Here is a 14,476-nt window from a genome sequence, read left to right on the forward strand (position 1 = left end):
CAGTCAAACACTCAGGGGTACTACACCTGAGAGGACGCAGAGGAGAAGACAACACTATCTGTAGGGGGTGGGAGGAATTATTATGTGTACCTTCAACATGTGCGTCTTGACTTTTCAAATCACAAATGGCAAATATTAGACTTTCGAAATTACATGTTTGATGATGGCTGAATAATTCGTACACCTGTTCATTTTTTGGAAACTCGCATAACACCTAAGTAAATACATTACTTAACGTGACGTACTTTGTTTACATTCAGCATTATGATACTAATATTTTTAAAGACGCCGTTTTATGAGATTTGATAGGGTAAATCACGGTCTCGGCCATGTGAACAGATGAGAGATACGCTATCGTGCGAACAGGTTTTAAATAGATAGTGACACGGACAGCCTAGCCAAACAAAAACAAACCAAGCGACGCCGGAGTCTTTTAAGGATGGCCGCATGTTGCTTCCAAGGTGTTTACATATTCATGCAGAATACATTATTTTCCAAATTCAAATGTAAATTCCCTCAACAAAGAGCTGTCGGGGCCGGAATATTAAGGGGTTTGCCCTCCGTTCCTGGGCATACAGCGCTGAAAGCATGCGTGCGCTAGGACCCAGCGCGGCGCTGGCACAGTCCAGACAGACACACCTGCTTCAACATATCAGGCACTACAGGGCGCGAGCGCTGGGGTCTGGGCAGGGGCCAGGGACCGAGTCAGCAGAGGGGCCCCAGAGATAAGACGCAGCTCGAGGGGCGAGCTCTCTTGGGGAGGGGGAGTCGATGCGGTCACTGGCCCGCCACGGCCTCCCCGGTGCGTGGCAGTGTCAGGAGGAGGATGTGCTACGTCTTCACCACCAACGCTGAAAAGTTTCGGTGCTTGGCCGCAGGCCAGGCTCAGCCCACGCTCCCAGCAGCGCCTGTCCGAGGCTGACCCGGCTCACAGCCCACGCCCTCCTGTGCGTCTACCCAGGGGAGGGAGCCGCTTCTTTGTGCCGCTCCAACCGAGGGGGGACGAGGTGGGAGACAAGCAGATGGGAGGATCCGGAGTTCAGTCCCAAAGGAATGCCAGTCTGCGAGATCAGCTGTGATTGCACGGAACCGTCCCATGCATTCACCTTCCCACGCTGTGCCTTTTAGGGCTTGCATGGCTCCCTCGTGATTTGTTGTCATCCCCGCTGAGGCCACGGGCGTTGTCTGTCAGCAGTGGAAAGCCATATCTGCCTGCTTGGCCCGCTGCCTGCCTGGCGCCGAAAGCAGCAAAGGCGCAGCAGAGAGTTTATTTTCATGGTATTTGGAAACGCATCTGGAGACGGGTTTCAACTCACCTGGCTGCATATAAAATGAACAGCTCGTTACAACCTCGGCGGAATGAATGGAATCATTTATGAGGAAGTGAGCAGCCTGGTTGCTCACTTGTACACGCTGGAAAGTCTTTTCAACAAGCCCAGTTCTGAGATGCAGTGGAACTTAAAGCTCATCGTGGATTGTGGAATAATGGAAGCCAGGGGGATCAGCCATGGTCGCAGGGAAGGCGCCTAGTTGAGTTTGGAAGGGAAGGAGAGAGGCGCTGTCTCCCCATAGGACTGCATGCAGTACCCGGAGCGCAGAAAGTGGTGCCTTTTTTGGTAACTCTCGGGAGGCGTTTTGCAAGTTGCTGCTCGTCAAGGTGTGGAGGAGTGGATCCCTGGAGGGCCGCGGAGCCCGAGAATGGACGGCGTAAGCCATAGCCCCGCTGGGGAGTCCGAAAAGCCTCCACCCACGGTGGGCAATGGAGTGTGCCATTTGCCCAGCTCCAGCGCGAGGCCTCCCTTCAGCATCCTCATCGCCACCGTGCTCTTCTGCGGGGAGTTCGTGACCTCCTGCGTGCTGGCCGCCGACTACAGCCGCTCCGAGGACTCCTTCTGGATGGGGCTGACTCTGCTCTTCATGCTGGTGCCGTCGGTCATGGTCCAGCTGACGCTCACCTTCATCCACCGGGACCTGGGGCGGGACAGGCCGCTGGTGCTGCTCATGCACCTCCTGCAGCTGGGGCCGCTCATCAGGTAAGGCGAGAGAAGATTGCACTCACTGAGGCCCCCTCCTGGCGCAGGTGCGAATAGCTCACGCAGATCTGAGTTTCTTTGCATTCTGGTCGCCGTAGTTTTGCTTTTTCATTTATAAATGCAACGCTGCGAGAACGATTATCGGAGGATACATACTCGAGATTGCATAATTTGGCGTCTGTACAAACCAGACGACGTGGAGTCATTTATTCATAATTTAAAGAAGCAATGTTAACAAAGCACCCAACTAACAGCTCCAACAGCCAGTTCATTCCTGCCCACTTTCTTTATCGTTCCACTTTCTATCTCGCCTCTTTACTAACTCAGCAACATTCATTACCCGGAAGTATAAACAAACCGATTGTTTCTTTCAGTAAGCTACTTTTGTTAAACCACGCGCTCTGGCCACTCAGCCAGACCCCCCAAACTTGCACTTTTCGAGAAAAGATGAAAGATGTTCCTTGTTGGAGTTCAAATGGTCTTAGTTTAGTTACACTGTAAGAAGCAAATGACCTACTCGCAGGCCGGACAACGTAATTTCAATAACTTTGACAATTTATATAACCTATAACTTGATCATGTGATGTTGAAGTCAGTCTCTTTGAGTAGTTTTGTCTTTGGGGTACCTACCTACAGTGCCATATTCTGGGGTTAACTCTCGACCTATTGCTGCCAACCGTCCCCGTCCCTCCAGCCCCCTTTTTAGGTCTCGCCTAGGCAACACTTGGGCTGTCACTTCGAGACATGCTGTATTGAGGATATGAGCATAAAGGTCCGCCCACTTTCCATTCATCTTTTTAATTTTCTCCTGTCATTTGTACATCGTGGCTTTTTATTGGTCAATAGGTTTAGTAGTCCTTCCTTAGTTCTGCTTTGTTTCTTCTTGGGACCTCCCATAAAGACATCCCCTGGTACAAGTGCTGTTACTCCCTAGATTTTAATTACAGCCTTTGGTGCTATTATCTTAAAGGTCTCCAGGCAGGACACACACTTGGTCATAGGCAAGGCTGACAGTGGTTACTTTATTCACTAGCACATCTCACATTTATATGTTATGTTATGTTATGTTATTTTTTGTCTTTTATAGCGCACGGCTACTCCATAGAGTGTCCCGGCGCTTTTATTAAAACCAATCACAGAGTAACACAACACAATGGAGCAAAGTGAAACAGAAACAGAAACGAACTACTGGGCAAAAAGCCAGGTTTTAAGGCCCTTCCTAAAAATCAGCAAGTTAGAGGTGCTGCGGAGTGCCAAAGGCAGCGTTTTCCACATCTGGGGTGCCAACAGCCCGAAAGAGCGGCCCCCAATGCGGGCCCTTTTTACTCGAGGGACCACCGCAAGGAACATAGATTCAGACCTCAGAGATCTGGTCGGATGGTAAAAGGCAAGCCTCCTTTGGAGATATTTTGCCCCCGAAGCATGGAGAGCCTTATGGGCCAGGGTCAAGGCCTTGAACACTATCCGTTTCCGGATAGGCAGCCAATGGAGCGACTGCAGGAGTCCCGAAACTCTGGCACGCCTACATAGGCCAAAAATGGCCCGCGCGGCCGAGTTCTGGACCACCTCGAGACGTTGCAGAAGATAGTCCGGCAGGCCAAGATACAGGACGTTGGAATAGTCCAATCTTGAGCTAATTAAGGCCTGCACCGTCAACTTCCTATGGTCTACTGATAACAAAGGAAGAAACTTGCGCAGCATCCTGAGCAGGCCAAAACAAGTTCCCGTAAGACCAAGGATCTGAGATCTTAACGCCAGGCCATTATCCATCTTCATTCCCAGATTCTTAGCTAACTGTGACGAGTGTGCTGGAGGAAACATATTAACTGGCCACCATTCCTGCCAGTCTGGATCTTGAGGTCAGCCGAAGAAGAGTACCTCAGATTTATCTGAGTTGCATTTGAGGCTGTTCAGCTGGAACCATATGAAAACAGCCCCAAGGCACTCACGGATACTCTCTCCATAAAACTCTTCTCCTTTCCTGCACGTAAAGAGGAGCTGGGTGTCGTCGGCATAGGATACGATCTGGGCCCCATAAGACTCCACCAAGGCCGCGAGAGGGGTCATAAAGATGTTAAAGAGCGTCGGGCTCAACACAGAACCCTGCGGAACTCCGACTCCCAAAGGCGGCATCACGGCGGAGCTGGGTGGGGCCCAGACCGTTTGTCGGCGGCCAGCCAGAAATGATCTAAACCAGCTCCGCACCGTCCCCCTCAGACCGATCTCATGGAGTCTGATGAGAAGACCCTCATGGGGGACGGTATCAAAGGCCGCAGACAAGTCCAGCATTACGAGCATGGCTTTGCCTCCCGAATCCCGCGCCTCTTTAATGGCCTGAGACACCTCCAAAAGCGCCGTCTCGGTGCTTAAATTGGGGCGGAAGCCAGATTGAGTGGAGTGCAGCAGATTATGAGATTCCAGGAAATTGGAGAGCACAATATGAACAAGGTTCTCCAGGATCTTAGCCAGCGTCGGGAGGAGAGAGATTGGCCTATAGTTGGCCAGGGCCTCCGGGTCAAGACCAGGCTTCTTAAGAAGGGGAATGACCATCGCCTGTTTCCATGCCTGCGGGACCACCCCCCGACTCAAGGAGAGATTCAAGAGCGGATTCGCCAGCGGGTTTATAGCATCGGCCATTTTCGCAAGGAATTTGGCCGGGCATGGGTCAAGAGGCGACCCAGACTTAAGATTAGCCATAAGTGCCAGCGACGAAGGAATTGAAATAGATGGAAAATCCGCCAAAACTGAGCCCGAAAGGGGCCACGGACCTGACCCGTCTTCGAAGCTCCGAGGAACTTCAATTACCCTCAGAGGAAAAGAATCCTGAATCAGTTTGATCTTGGTGGTAAACAAATTAGCGAGTGCCGAGACCCACGAGTCAGATGGAGCGGCATGAGTTGAATTAATTTGCGCGGCTGTGAATTCCCTGACAATTGTAAAGATCTCCTTGCAGGAATTAGAGGCAGCCTCTATCCTTCTTGCAAAGTAACCTTTTTTTCTCCAGGAGAATGTCCCGATGATAGGCCTTAACCGTGGTCCTATAGATAAGCCTGGCCGCTGGATCGTACTGAGAGCGCCAAGCCCTTTCAGCCACCCTGCACTGCCTACGAGAAGCCGACAGTGCTTCAGTGAACCAGGGGGCAGAAACCCGTTTCGATGTTGATCGGGGGGCCGTCACGGGGGCCAGATCGTTCAGCCTATCCGTAAGCCACGCCTGCAGGGCCTCTAAATCCCTCTCCAGGTCTCCCGAGAAAGGGCAGGGATGGTCGTGAGATGCCTGGACCAGCATCGCTGGAGTCACCCGATGAAAGGCCCTGGGGGCTCGCCCCGGCTGTCTAGGAGCGGTACTGGATGGCTTATTAGTACCTAGTACATGAAATTTCGCCAGGCTATGGTCAGACCAAAGCACCGTTAGAAGTGACATGACCTCAATGGGGGACGTGGAGCAGACCTGATCTAAGGTATGACCCTTTACATGCGTTGGTCCAAAAAGGTAAGGGGCCAGGCCTAGGGGAGCCGTAATCTCCATCAGCTTGATCGTATCAGGGTCCAAACCCTCATCCATATGGAAATTAAAATCCCCAGCCAGGATGCAATGCTCCGCTCTCAGAGCCAGCGCCGAGATGGCCGACTGAAGCTCATCGAAGAAAGAGCCTGCCGGTCCAGGGGGCCTATAAACTAAAAGCCCTTTGAGGGATTGATGCGGCGACAGAGCTATAGAAAAAGCAAGGGCTTCAGATCCTGAAATGGTATCCATGGGAATGATGGTGCAAGTGGCAAGCTTATTCACCACAAGTGCCACACCCCCGCCCCTCCCGTCCAGTCTATCTTGTCTAAAGATATTATAATCGGGGGGAATTGCTATAGCTATATCGGGATTAGACGAGTCCTCAAACCAGGCATCTATCAACATCAGACATAGCGGCTTTTCAGCGGCCAGCAGATCGTAGATATCCTGCGCATGCCTGGGTGCAGATCTAGTATTTAGAAGCAGACAGAGATGCTTCACACTGTCCAACTCCCTACTTGGCAAAGTGACCGGGGCATAGTCTGGTACCCAATCACAGCCAGGGCAACGTCTCTTACCCTTATATCGACCCGGAAAGACTTTATAGCAACCACAGGGTACTTTTCGCAAAGCCCAAAGCTCAAGCGACGTATAGGTAACCCTAGTAACAGTAGGATAAAATGATCCCGGTGATAGAGCCCCGCCCGCTGCTCCGCACGCCTCCGGGACGCTGACGGGCGCAGACAGGCTGGACTCTGGCGTGACTCCGGCGATGATCCGGCGTTCCCGCTGCGCGTCAACATGACTTCCTTTAAGAGGAGGTCGAGCGTCCTTGGGCGCTAGAGCGTGTACTACACGCCCGGCATCCTTCCCTCACCTAATATGGCCGCCAAACTGCACAACTGCCGAGAGGCAGAAACAAAAGGACCCAGGACCTGCAAAACGCGGTGATTTACCAATTATAATGCAGGTATGAGGAGCGGCGGTTAAAAACAGGGGAAAGAGAAATAAAGTAGAAAAACAAATAGAAAACGAAGGAATTTTAAAACTGCTTGGAAATCAAGCAAATTGCCCCACTAAGCGAGCAATGCAGTGTGACCGCTCTGCTCAGGTCAGATGTTCAATGAATCAATCGTCCAGCAAGCTGATATATATATGATACATTCTATACATTTCCCTTAATCAGCTTGCTACATAACACAACCTAATCCGGAATTAATATAATAATTATTTTGTCACATTTCAAAGCTGCTAATTGTGTTATATGGACATAGCTATTTGATTGCACTCTTGGTATTGTCTTGCATGCAATGCATTATGGGTAGGGTGGATTTATCATATCTTCTGTAGGGTGCAGTAACATATGTGGCCAAAAAAGGTCCCCTGGGACATCTTTTGGCCACATATGGTACTGCACCCTGCAACATGGCTAGGTAAAACATTACTTTCAAGAACAATGGTTCCTGTGGACTGATACTTTCATTTATGATACTTAGACTTTGCGTAATAGCAAAGTGTCTTCTTGGTGTGGGACGATCCACCTCGAAGGATTCAAAGCTGCGTGAGTCAGCTTTTCTCGGGAACAATGGAACATGTATGAATATTGTCACAATTTAGTACCACAATTTAAGGTTCTTGTTTTCACTAGGGGCACTACGCACAATTGTTTTCCATTGTGTTTCATTTTCTGTAATTGTATATACTTGTGTCTCTGTGTTACAATATCAAAAACTACTGTGACATACTTAACCGTTGGTATTGGTAGTCCTTGGCCTACTGACAACAATTTAACCCATTGCATTGCTATTACGCAAAGTCGAAGTATTATAAATGAAAGTATCAGTCCACAGGAACCGTTGTTCTTGAAAGTACTTTAGCTACCCTGGTTTCTTACTGAGTAGGGTTACCTTGTTCTTGGTCTAGGTAAAAACATTGGCATTTATAATGCCAATAACTCAAACTTTGTAGGGTTCAGTACTGAATGTGGCCAAAAGAAGTCCCATGGCCACATACAGTAATGCACGCTGCAAGATGGCTAGGTAAAAAACATTGGCATTTATAATGCCATTACCTCCAACTCCAACAAATGCGAGACCGATTGCATGCTCAATGCAATAGGTCTTGCATTTGTTAAAGTTAGAACTGTTGGCGTTCAAATAACAATGTTTTTTATATTTGCTTTTTTATACCATTGGCAATAGTGCTATGCAATTATTATAACTCCACAGCAAATAAAAAAACAAAAGTAATAAAATAAAATTCTGTGCCAACACCTCTAACTTTAACAAATGTGAGACTTATTGCATTGCAAATGCTTGTTTGTTAGCTGCGGCGGGGAGCACCAAAACATGTTTTTTAAACAGCAATTTGAAAACAAAAATCAACCCAGGCCTAATGGCTAGCCTCCGTGTTAATAACTGGTTTATTTTTAACGCTATAGGCGATCACATTCTGTACTCTAGTATTCTAACTGTTCTCACATTTTCACACCAGATAAACATACCTTTTTTATGAACATTTTGTGGGCTTGTTAAAGTTTGTTATTTTGCAATTGGCTCATTCACAGATGCAGGTAGACCTAGCAATGCCTTGATGTAATTATTTTCTGTTTTACCTAGTATCCGTCAATTACATACACAGTTAAGTGGTGTAACGAAACCTGAAGCCCCCCCCCCCATCCAAAGGTACTTAACGGGGTAGTGGGGGGAGGGGGGACCTCTGACTTCAGTCAGGAGTTCTCAGGCCAGGGTACTGTGCTGAGGGGGGCCCTCTGCACGCCACTGACACAGTTCAGGTGTACACTGTCCATTTCAATAAATATTTGGTTCCATGGTCCACCTTTTTACCGCCACAGGTGAAACACTGAACAGATGCATTATTTGTTTTTAGAATTCCGTTCTTGGGACGTGTAAAACAAACGAGCCATAGGTTTGTAGCATTGCCCTTAAAACTGCAGCAGGCCTTAAAATACATTTTGCTTCCTAAATTTAGGTTAATCAACCACTGCTTTCAGACATGTCACATCACTATTAAGAAAGTTAAGTATGAGGCCACCAGTAGCCAAATTCCATGTAATTTCTAGGTGAGCGATTATGTAAATTGCATTTTAGCATTTTCTTTGGCATTACATTTGACACTTCCGAAGCACAGGAAGATGTAAGGGGGGCTCCTCTAACCCCACATGCTAACTTTCAGGCGTGTAGATGTATGAATGGATAAGGTCACTACTGCTCTGAAATCTGGAAGCAGGTGATGTATAATATATGTCTTTATATATGTATGTGTGTATATATCTATGTGTGTATATATGCATGTATAGTGTGCGTGTGTGTATATATATGTGTATGTAAATATATATATATTAAATGGATGTGGACTGAGACGTGTAATGAAACTATTTAACAAGCATTTGCAATGCAATAGGTCTCGCATTTACGCAAGTGTGAGCTATTGACATTGCAAATGACAATGCCTTTTATTTTTGGTTTCATTTTATTTAAAACATAAATAAAAAGCATTGTCATTTACAATGCCAATCGCTTAAACTCTCGTAAATGCGAGACCTATTGCATTGCAAATGCTTGTTTCCTTATGTTCTTACTAGTGAATGAAAGGTGGTAAGAATTGTGCCTTAAAATGCGGAGATTTTGAGGAAAAGAGGAGAAAAATGTGAAAAGAAAGTGCGGTTCTTTTCCCACTTCCTCCTATTTAAGGGTGGCTGAAGTTGTTTAGTTATAGTGTGAGAACAGATTTTTAATCCGCCACCTCTGAGGTGGTGGTTTTATGTTCGAAGAATATAGCCAAAAGGGCTATTTTCGAAAAGTGTGTGTTTGGCTGGAAAAGTGGCTTAAAACTATTTGAAAATATATCAATAACGCTTTACTTCAGTAAATAGTGGAACAATGGGAACACATATTATAGAAGAATGCCTCCCTAGCCCAAGCCCTACCTTGCTACCATTTCTTCTGTTTTATATGTAACCCTTGCCTGTTATTTGTGCACGCTTGGGGAAGGCCCCAACACTCTGCAGCAGGCACGCTGACTCACTAAGCTACCACACCCGCACATTATCGATGGTGAAATGGAAACAAACTGAAAGACGTAACGAGGATCGCTGTGGCTCCTTCAAACTATCAAAGGAGATTAGAGCTCAATCTAGCAAGCGCATGAACCCCGTGGGCTATCTCACCAGTATTACAACCAGATTTTCTCGGTGCTCAGACCTCTGCAGGGGGTGCTGCAAGCCTAAAAGCTATTTTAGAATACAATCTTTCTATGTGGGTAATTAAGTACCTAAAGCACAAAAAATATTTGCCAATGGATTGGATCAATAGGTTGAAACAACTGCCACTGAAACCTGCAGTAACTTGCAGTTCTTTAAGAACTCCTTTAATGACCGCCGTTGACGTCAGAGCCACTGTGCAGTAATACAATATGCTCCTTCCCGTCAAAAACCCCTAAAAGGTGATACATCGGATTTATACAGTAACCGAATAGGACAACAATGCCACATCCTCGGTACACAAAGACTCCCAAGGGGTTCCTTTTTCGCAAATCACCAACTCCCCCACGCTTACCTCACAGGCTACCGGCTAATATCGTGAAGTCAATCCCTATCCGGATTAATTTACTCCGCCCTCTAAGTGCGTTTTCACACGTCCAGCCCAAAGACAGTCCGCTGAATGCAAATACAGTGAAAAGGTGCCCAGCAAAGAGTACAGGGCTGCTTCTTAAGAAGTCGGCCATTTTGATACATAATATTTTCTGTGTAACGAGTACGGAACGGTAGTGTATATTAAAAAAGCAACAAAATAAGATAATTAGAAATTACACATTTGAAAAAAGGTGGCTAAAAATCAATTTTAACCGATATAAACGACAACAATATAAATATATATATATATACACATTTTAATTTCGTAGAACCTAATATAAGGGAAAATGCGTCGACAAACCTATGAAAGAAATGTCACTCTTCTACGCTTCTTTTCCAGTACAAATGTCTGGGAATGTTGTTCAACCACAGAATCTTCATCGGGTACCTGCGTCGTATGGAGCGGCATTGCAACATGCTAATCCCTGTATGTTTATGCGCAGCTCCTTTTCTGGTCGATTTCATCACTGGCTTTGCTAGCGCCACGTCTTTAGTAGCTACCATGCGAAGGTCAGGCAGCACGCCACTTTGCCGGATTTGGGTTGTACGTTCATTTCATATTGACTGAATAGCCTGCTCCCTCTCGTCCGTGTTGCAGAGAATCAAAGGTATACAATAGATTTGCCTGCCATTGACTATAACAGTCTCTCTGATGGTGACTACGCTTCCGCACGTGTCACGGCGTCCACAGGCTTGTTGTGACATCACGGCTGTAAACGGAAGGAAGCGTATCAGGTCGCTACCATGTTGGTAAAGGTGGGCCGGGCCGGCTGGTGGTGCGAGACGTCTGTCAACGGTTTCAAACACAATAACACAAGCCGTGAGCGCGCACTCTCCCGAACTTCCGGTCTTGGGTGTGCACGCTCACGGCAGTCGTGGGGCGGGACTTCCGACTTTGCGAGAAGCCCGCGCCCACAGAGTGGATGGCAGCAGAAGTCAGGAGAGTAAGGCGGTAAGGCGGTAAGTGGGGCTTGGCACCTGTGTGTGAGCGTGTGTGTATGCAGTGTGTGTGTGTGTGTGCGCGATGGCGGCGGCGGGGGGTGGGGGGTCTTTGTATGTGTGCGTGCGTGCGTGAGTGTAGGTGCGCTGGTGTGTGTGTGGGGGGTCTCTGTGTGTGCGTGTAGGTGCGCTAGTGTGTGTGTAGGTGCGGGGGCGGGGCGGGGGGGTGCCTGTGTATGCGTGTGGCTGTGTATGCATGTGGCTGTGATGTGCGCATGCGTGAATGTGGGTGCGCGTGCACGCAGTGTAATTCAGCCGAAGAGAAGCTCGTGGCAGTGTCTTGTCCTTCATTCCCCCGAGTCAGCTAGCTATAAGTCTCCACCTGGACGCATCCTTCGGATGCGAATTCCAGGCTCGACCTAAAAAGGAATCGCCAGATTTGCACTTAACAAAATAAAATACAAGAATGCACCTGGAGTAGGAGTGCAACTCTTTCGGTCTGTGTGGAGATGGAGTGGTGGTACATATTGAACGGCATGGTCTTGCCATAGAGTTCGCACTACAGCACAGAATCCACACAGGGCCATTTCGCCCGAAGTTGGATCTCTCTCTTAACTCCATTTTGTGGATTGTGGCGTGGGTTGCCGCTGCTGAAAGTGCGGAAACAGCTGGTCTGTTTTGGCTAGGAACTTGATTCTGAAAAAGCTTGCCAAATCCAGGATAATGCTGCTAAGCCCCTGCGTTTAGTAGTATACAAAGGTCTTCCTGCCATTTCCCATATTGATGGACAGCTAACAAAAGGCCCTCTAGGGCGTTCCCAGATGATTTTACCCGAAATACCTTAAGTATGCAAATGCCCAAAATGCATAGCACCACTCGCACACCCACAGACATACACAGGCACACACACCCACTCACAGACTCACACAGGCCCTCACAGACCCACACATGCATTAATATACCCACTCACAAACACACACAGGCGCTCACACACCCACCCACTCACACAGGTGACCGGTTACAGTTATGATAAAACAAATTAAAAATACATAGTTCATTGAAAAAAACAAAGGTTACAGGGACGTTATAGTTAGGCTCAGATTTTACTTGTACAAAAACATTGAAATTCAACAGTTGTTATAGTTGAGCCAATTATAAGTTACGTCCCTGCAATGCACTGCTTATAACCTCACATATTACATCATTGATGACATAGTCAATGACATCACTGATGGCATCTCAAATGACATCCCTGACACCATCCACAGAACCACTCACACCCTCGCACACCCCCATACAACCTCTCATACGTCCATTCACACAACCACTCACATACCCACTCATTAACTCATTCAGGGTCTCACATGCACCCATTCACTCATGCAACCACTAACACAGCTAAATCACCCCCATACCACCACTTACACACCCACTCACTCAACCGTACAGCCACTTACACACCCATTCACCCATTCTGCCCCTCACATTAGCATTGACTCACCAATTCATTTTATTTATTTAAAGTTTTCTATAGCTCAAACATAACCCACGCGGGTATCAGAACGCTTTACATACGGGTTGTGGAAGACATAGGTAGATAGTTGTGGTAGAAACATAAAGCAATATACATCTGGGATAAAAATACATATTTGCGGGTGTCACTGAGCCTTAACAGATGCCAGGTAGTATTTAAACCAACTAAACAAGATAGGCAACAGAAGGAGAAAAGCATCTATCTCAGCACAGTTTTCATCAGTAGAGCTTTCACTTCCCTTTTGAAGGCAAATGTAGAGGGGATCGGTCTTCTTTCCACAGGTAGGTATTCTATTTTTAGGGCATTTAGTTTGAGGTGGTTGGAGGTTAGCCAATTTAAGGTTTTGTGCAGGGTTCCATGAGTGACTTGATATCTTCCGGTGAAGATATTTTCATGTACAGTTGGGTGTCATCCGCATACCTGTGATATTGGATGTTGGATGCTTTGAGGATCATAGTCGGTGGTTCAATGCAGAGGAGAGATCGAGTAGTATTAGAAGACAAGCTTCGTTCTGGCCCAGCAAAGTGAGAGCATCGTTCACAATATGAGTGATGGCCGTTTCCGTGCTGTGGCCAGACCGGAAGTCCGATTGGAATTGATTGAGAAGTTGGAATTGCTCAATGTGTTTGTGCAGTTGCTCATGTACATATTTCTCCAGGAGTTTTGCCAGGGTAGAAATGTTTGTGATTGGACGATAGTTATTCAAGTCATCAGGGCCCGCAGTGGGTTTTTTGAGAATAGGGAGAACTAGGCCCGCCTTCAGGCAGTCCGGGATCTCACTCTGAAGAAGAGAAGCGTTGATGATCTTGTACCATAGCGGGACTAGTGATCCTATAATTTCTTTAAAGAAGTTGGGAAGGAGGGGGTCATTGAAGTGATTTGAAGGCTTCAGGAACGAGAGTATGCTGAGGATGGCAGTGTCGTTGAAGGGTTTGAATTGACTCCAAGAAGCATTGTTTTTGGGGGAGAGAGAAGGCAGCTAAAGAGGGGGCATGGGTAAGGAGGAGTCAGGCGAGGGTGGGAGTTCGATTAGTGAAGACTTTAGGTCTGATTTCGGTCTTACTCGCCTTTCTTAGGAAGAAATCAGCAACGGTGTTGCAGTTTGGCTGAGGGCCGGAGATGTGCGGGGATTGGCCAGAGCTGTTATTGGATTGTAAGTTAATCAACTCAAATAGCCTTTTCGGGCGATTTTTGGCTTTGCTAAATTGGGATTTGAAGAAGGTTGCTTTCGCCGTTCTGATGAATTTGTTGTATCTGATCCTTTTTAGTCTTAGAGTTTTAAGTAGATCAGTGGATGGAGCGGATCTCCTTGCATGTTCTGCTAACCAATAGAGCCACTCAGAGACTCAGCCACTAATACAGCCACTCATACAACTCACTCACCCAGCTACTCATACAGCCACTCACTAAACCAGTTAATCACTTGGATACACATTCACACATCCATACGAGCAGTCACACGCCCACTCACTCACCTATACAGCCAGTCACACAGACACTGTGGAAAACAGCCACTCACACACACTCACCCACCCATAGATCTGTTCAAACAACCACTAACCTACCCATACAGCCTCTAACACCCCCACTCACTCACCCATAGAACCACTCGCACAGCCACTCAGTCACCAGAACAGCCACTCACACTCGCCCACCCAAATAGCCACTGAGGCAGCCAGCCACTCACTCACCCATATAGCCAAGCACACATTCCCTTACCCATACAGCTACTCACACACACACCCTTATTCACCCATTCATCCACTCAAACACCCACTCGCACACATACAGCACTCACCTACTCAGTT

At 47.3% G+C, this 14,476-nt stretch overlaps 1 protein-coding gene across 1 annotated transcript in view; it reads left to right on the plus strand.

The window, feature by feature from the left end:
- Positions 1 to 620: 620 nt before the first annotated feature.
- XKRX (XK related X-linked) overlaps positions 621 to 14,476 on the plus strand; it is a 165,775-nt gene continuing 151,919 nt past the window's right edge. The window contains exon 1 of the mRNA XM_078688412.1: positions 621 to 2,033. Coding sequence (XP_078544538.1) covers positions 1,699 to 2,033 — 335 coding nt within the window. The 5' untranslated portion in view covers positions 621 to 1,698. The remainder of the gene's footprint in view (positions 2,034 to 14,476) is intronic.

The sequence above is a fragment of the Lissotriton helveticus genome, chromosome 4_1 (genome assembly GCF_964261635.1).
Source record: "Lissotriton helveticus chromosome 4_1, aLisHel1.1, whole genome shotgun sequence".
Classification (NCBI taxonomy): Eukaryota; Metazoa; Chordata; class Amphibia; order Caudata; family Salamandridae; genus Lissotriton; species Lissotriton helveticus.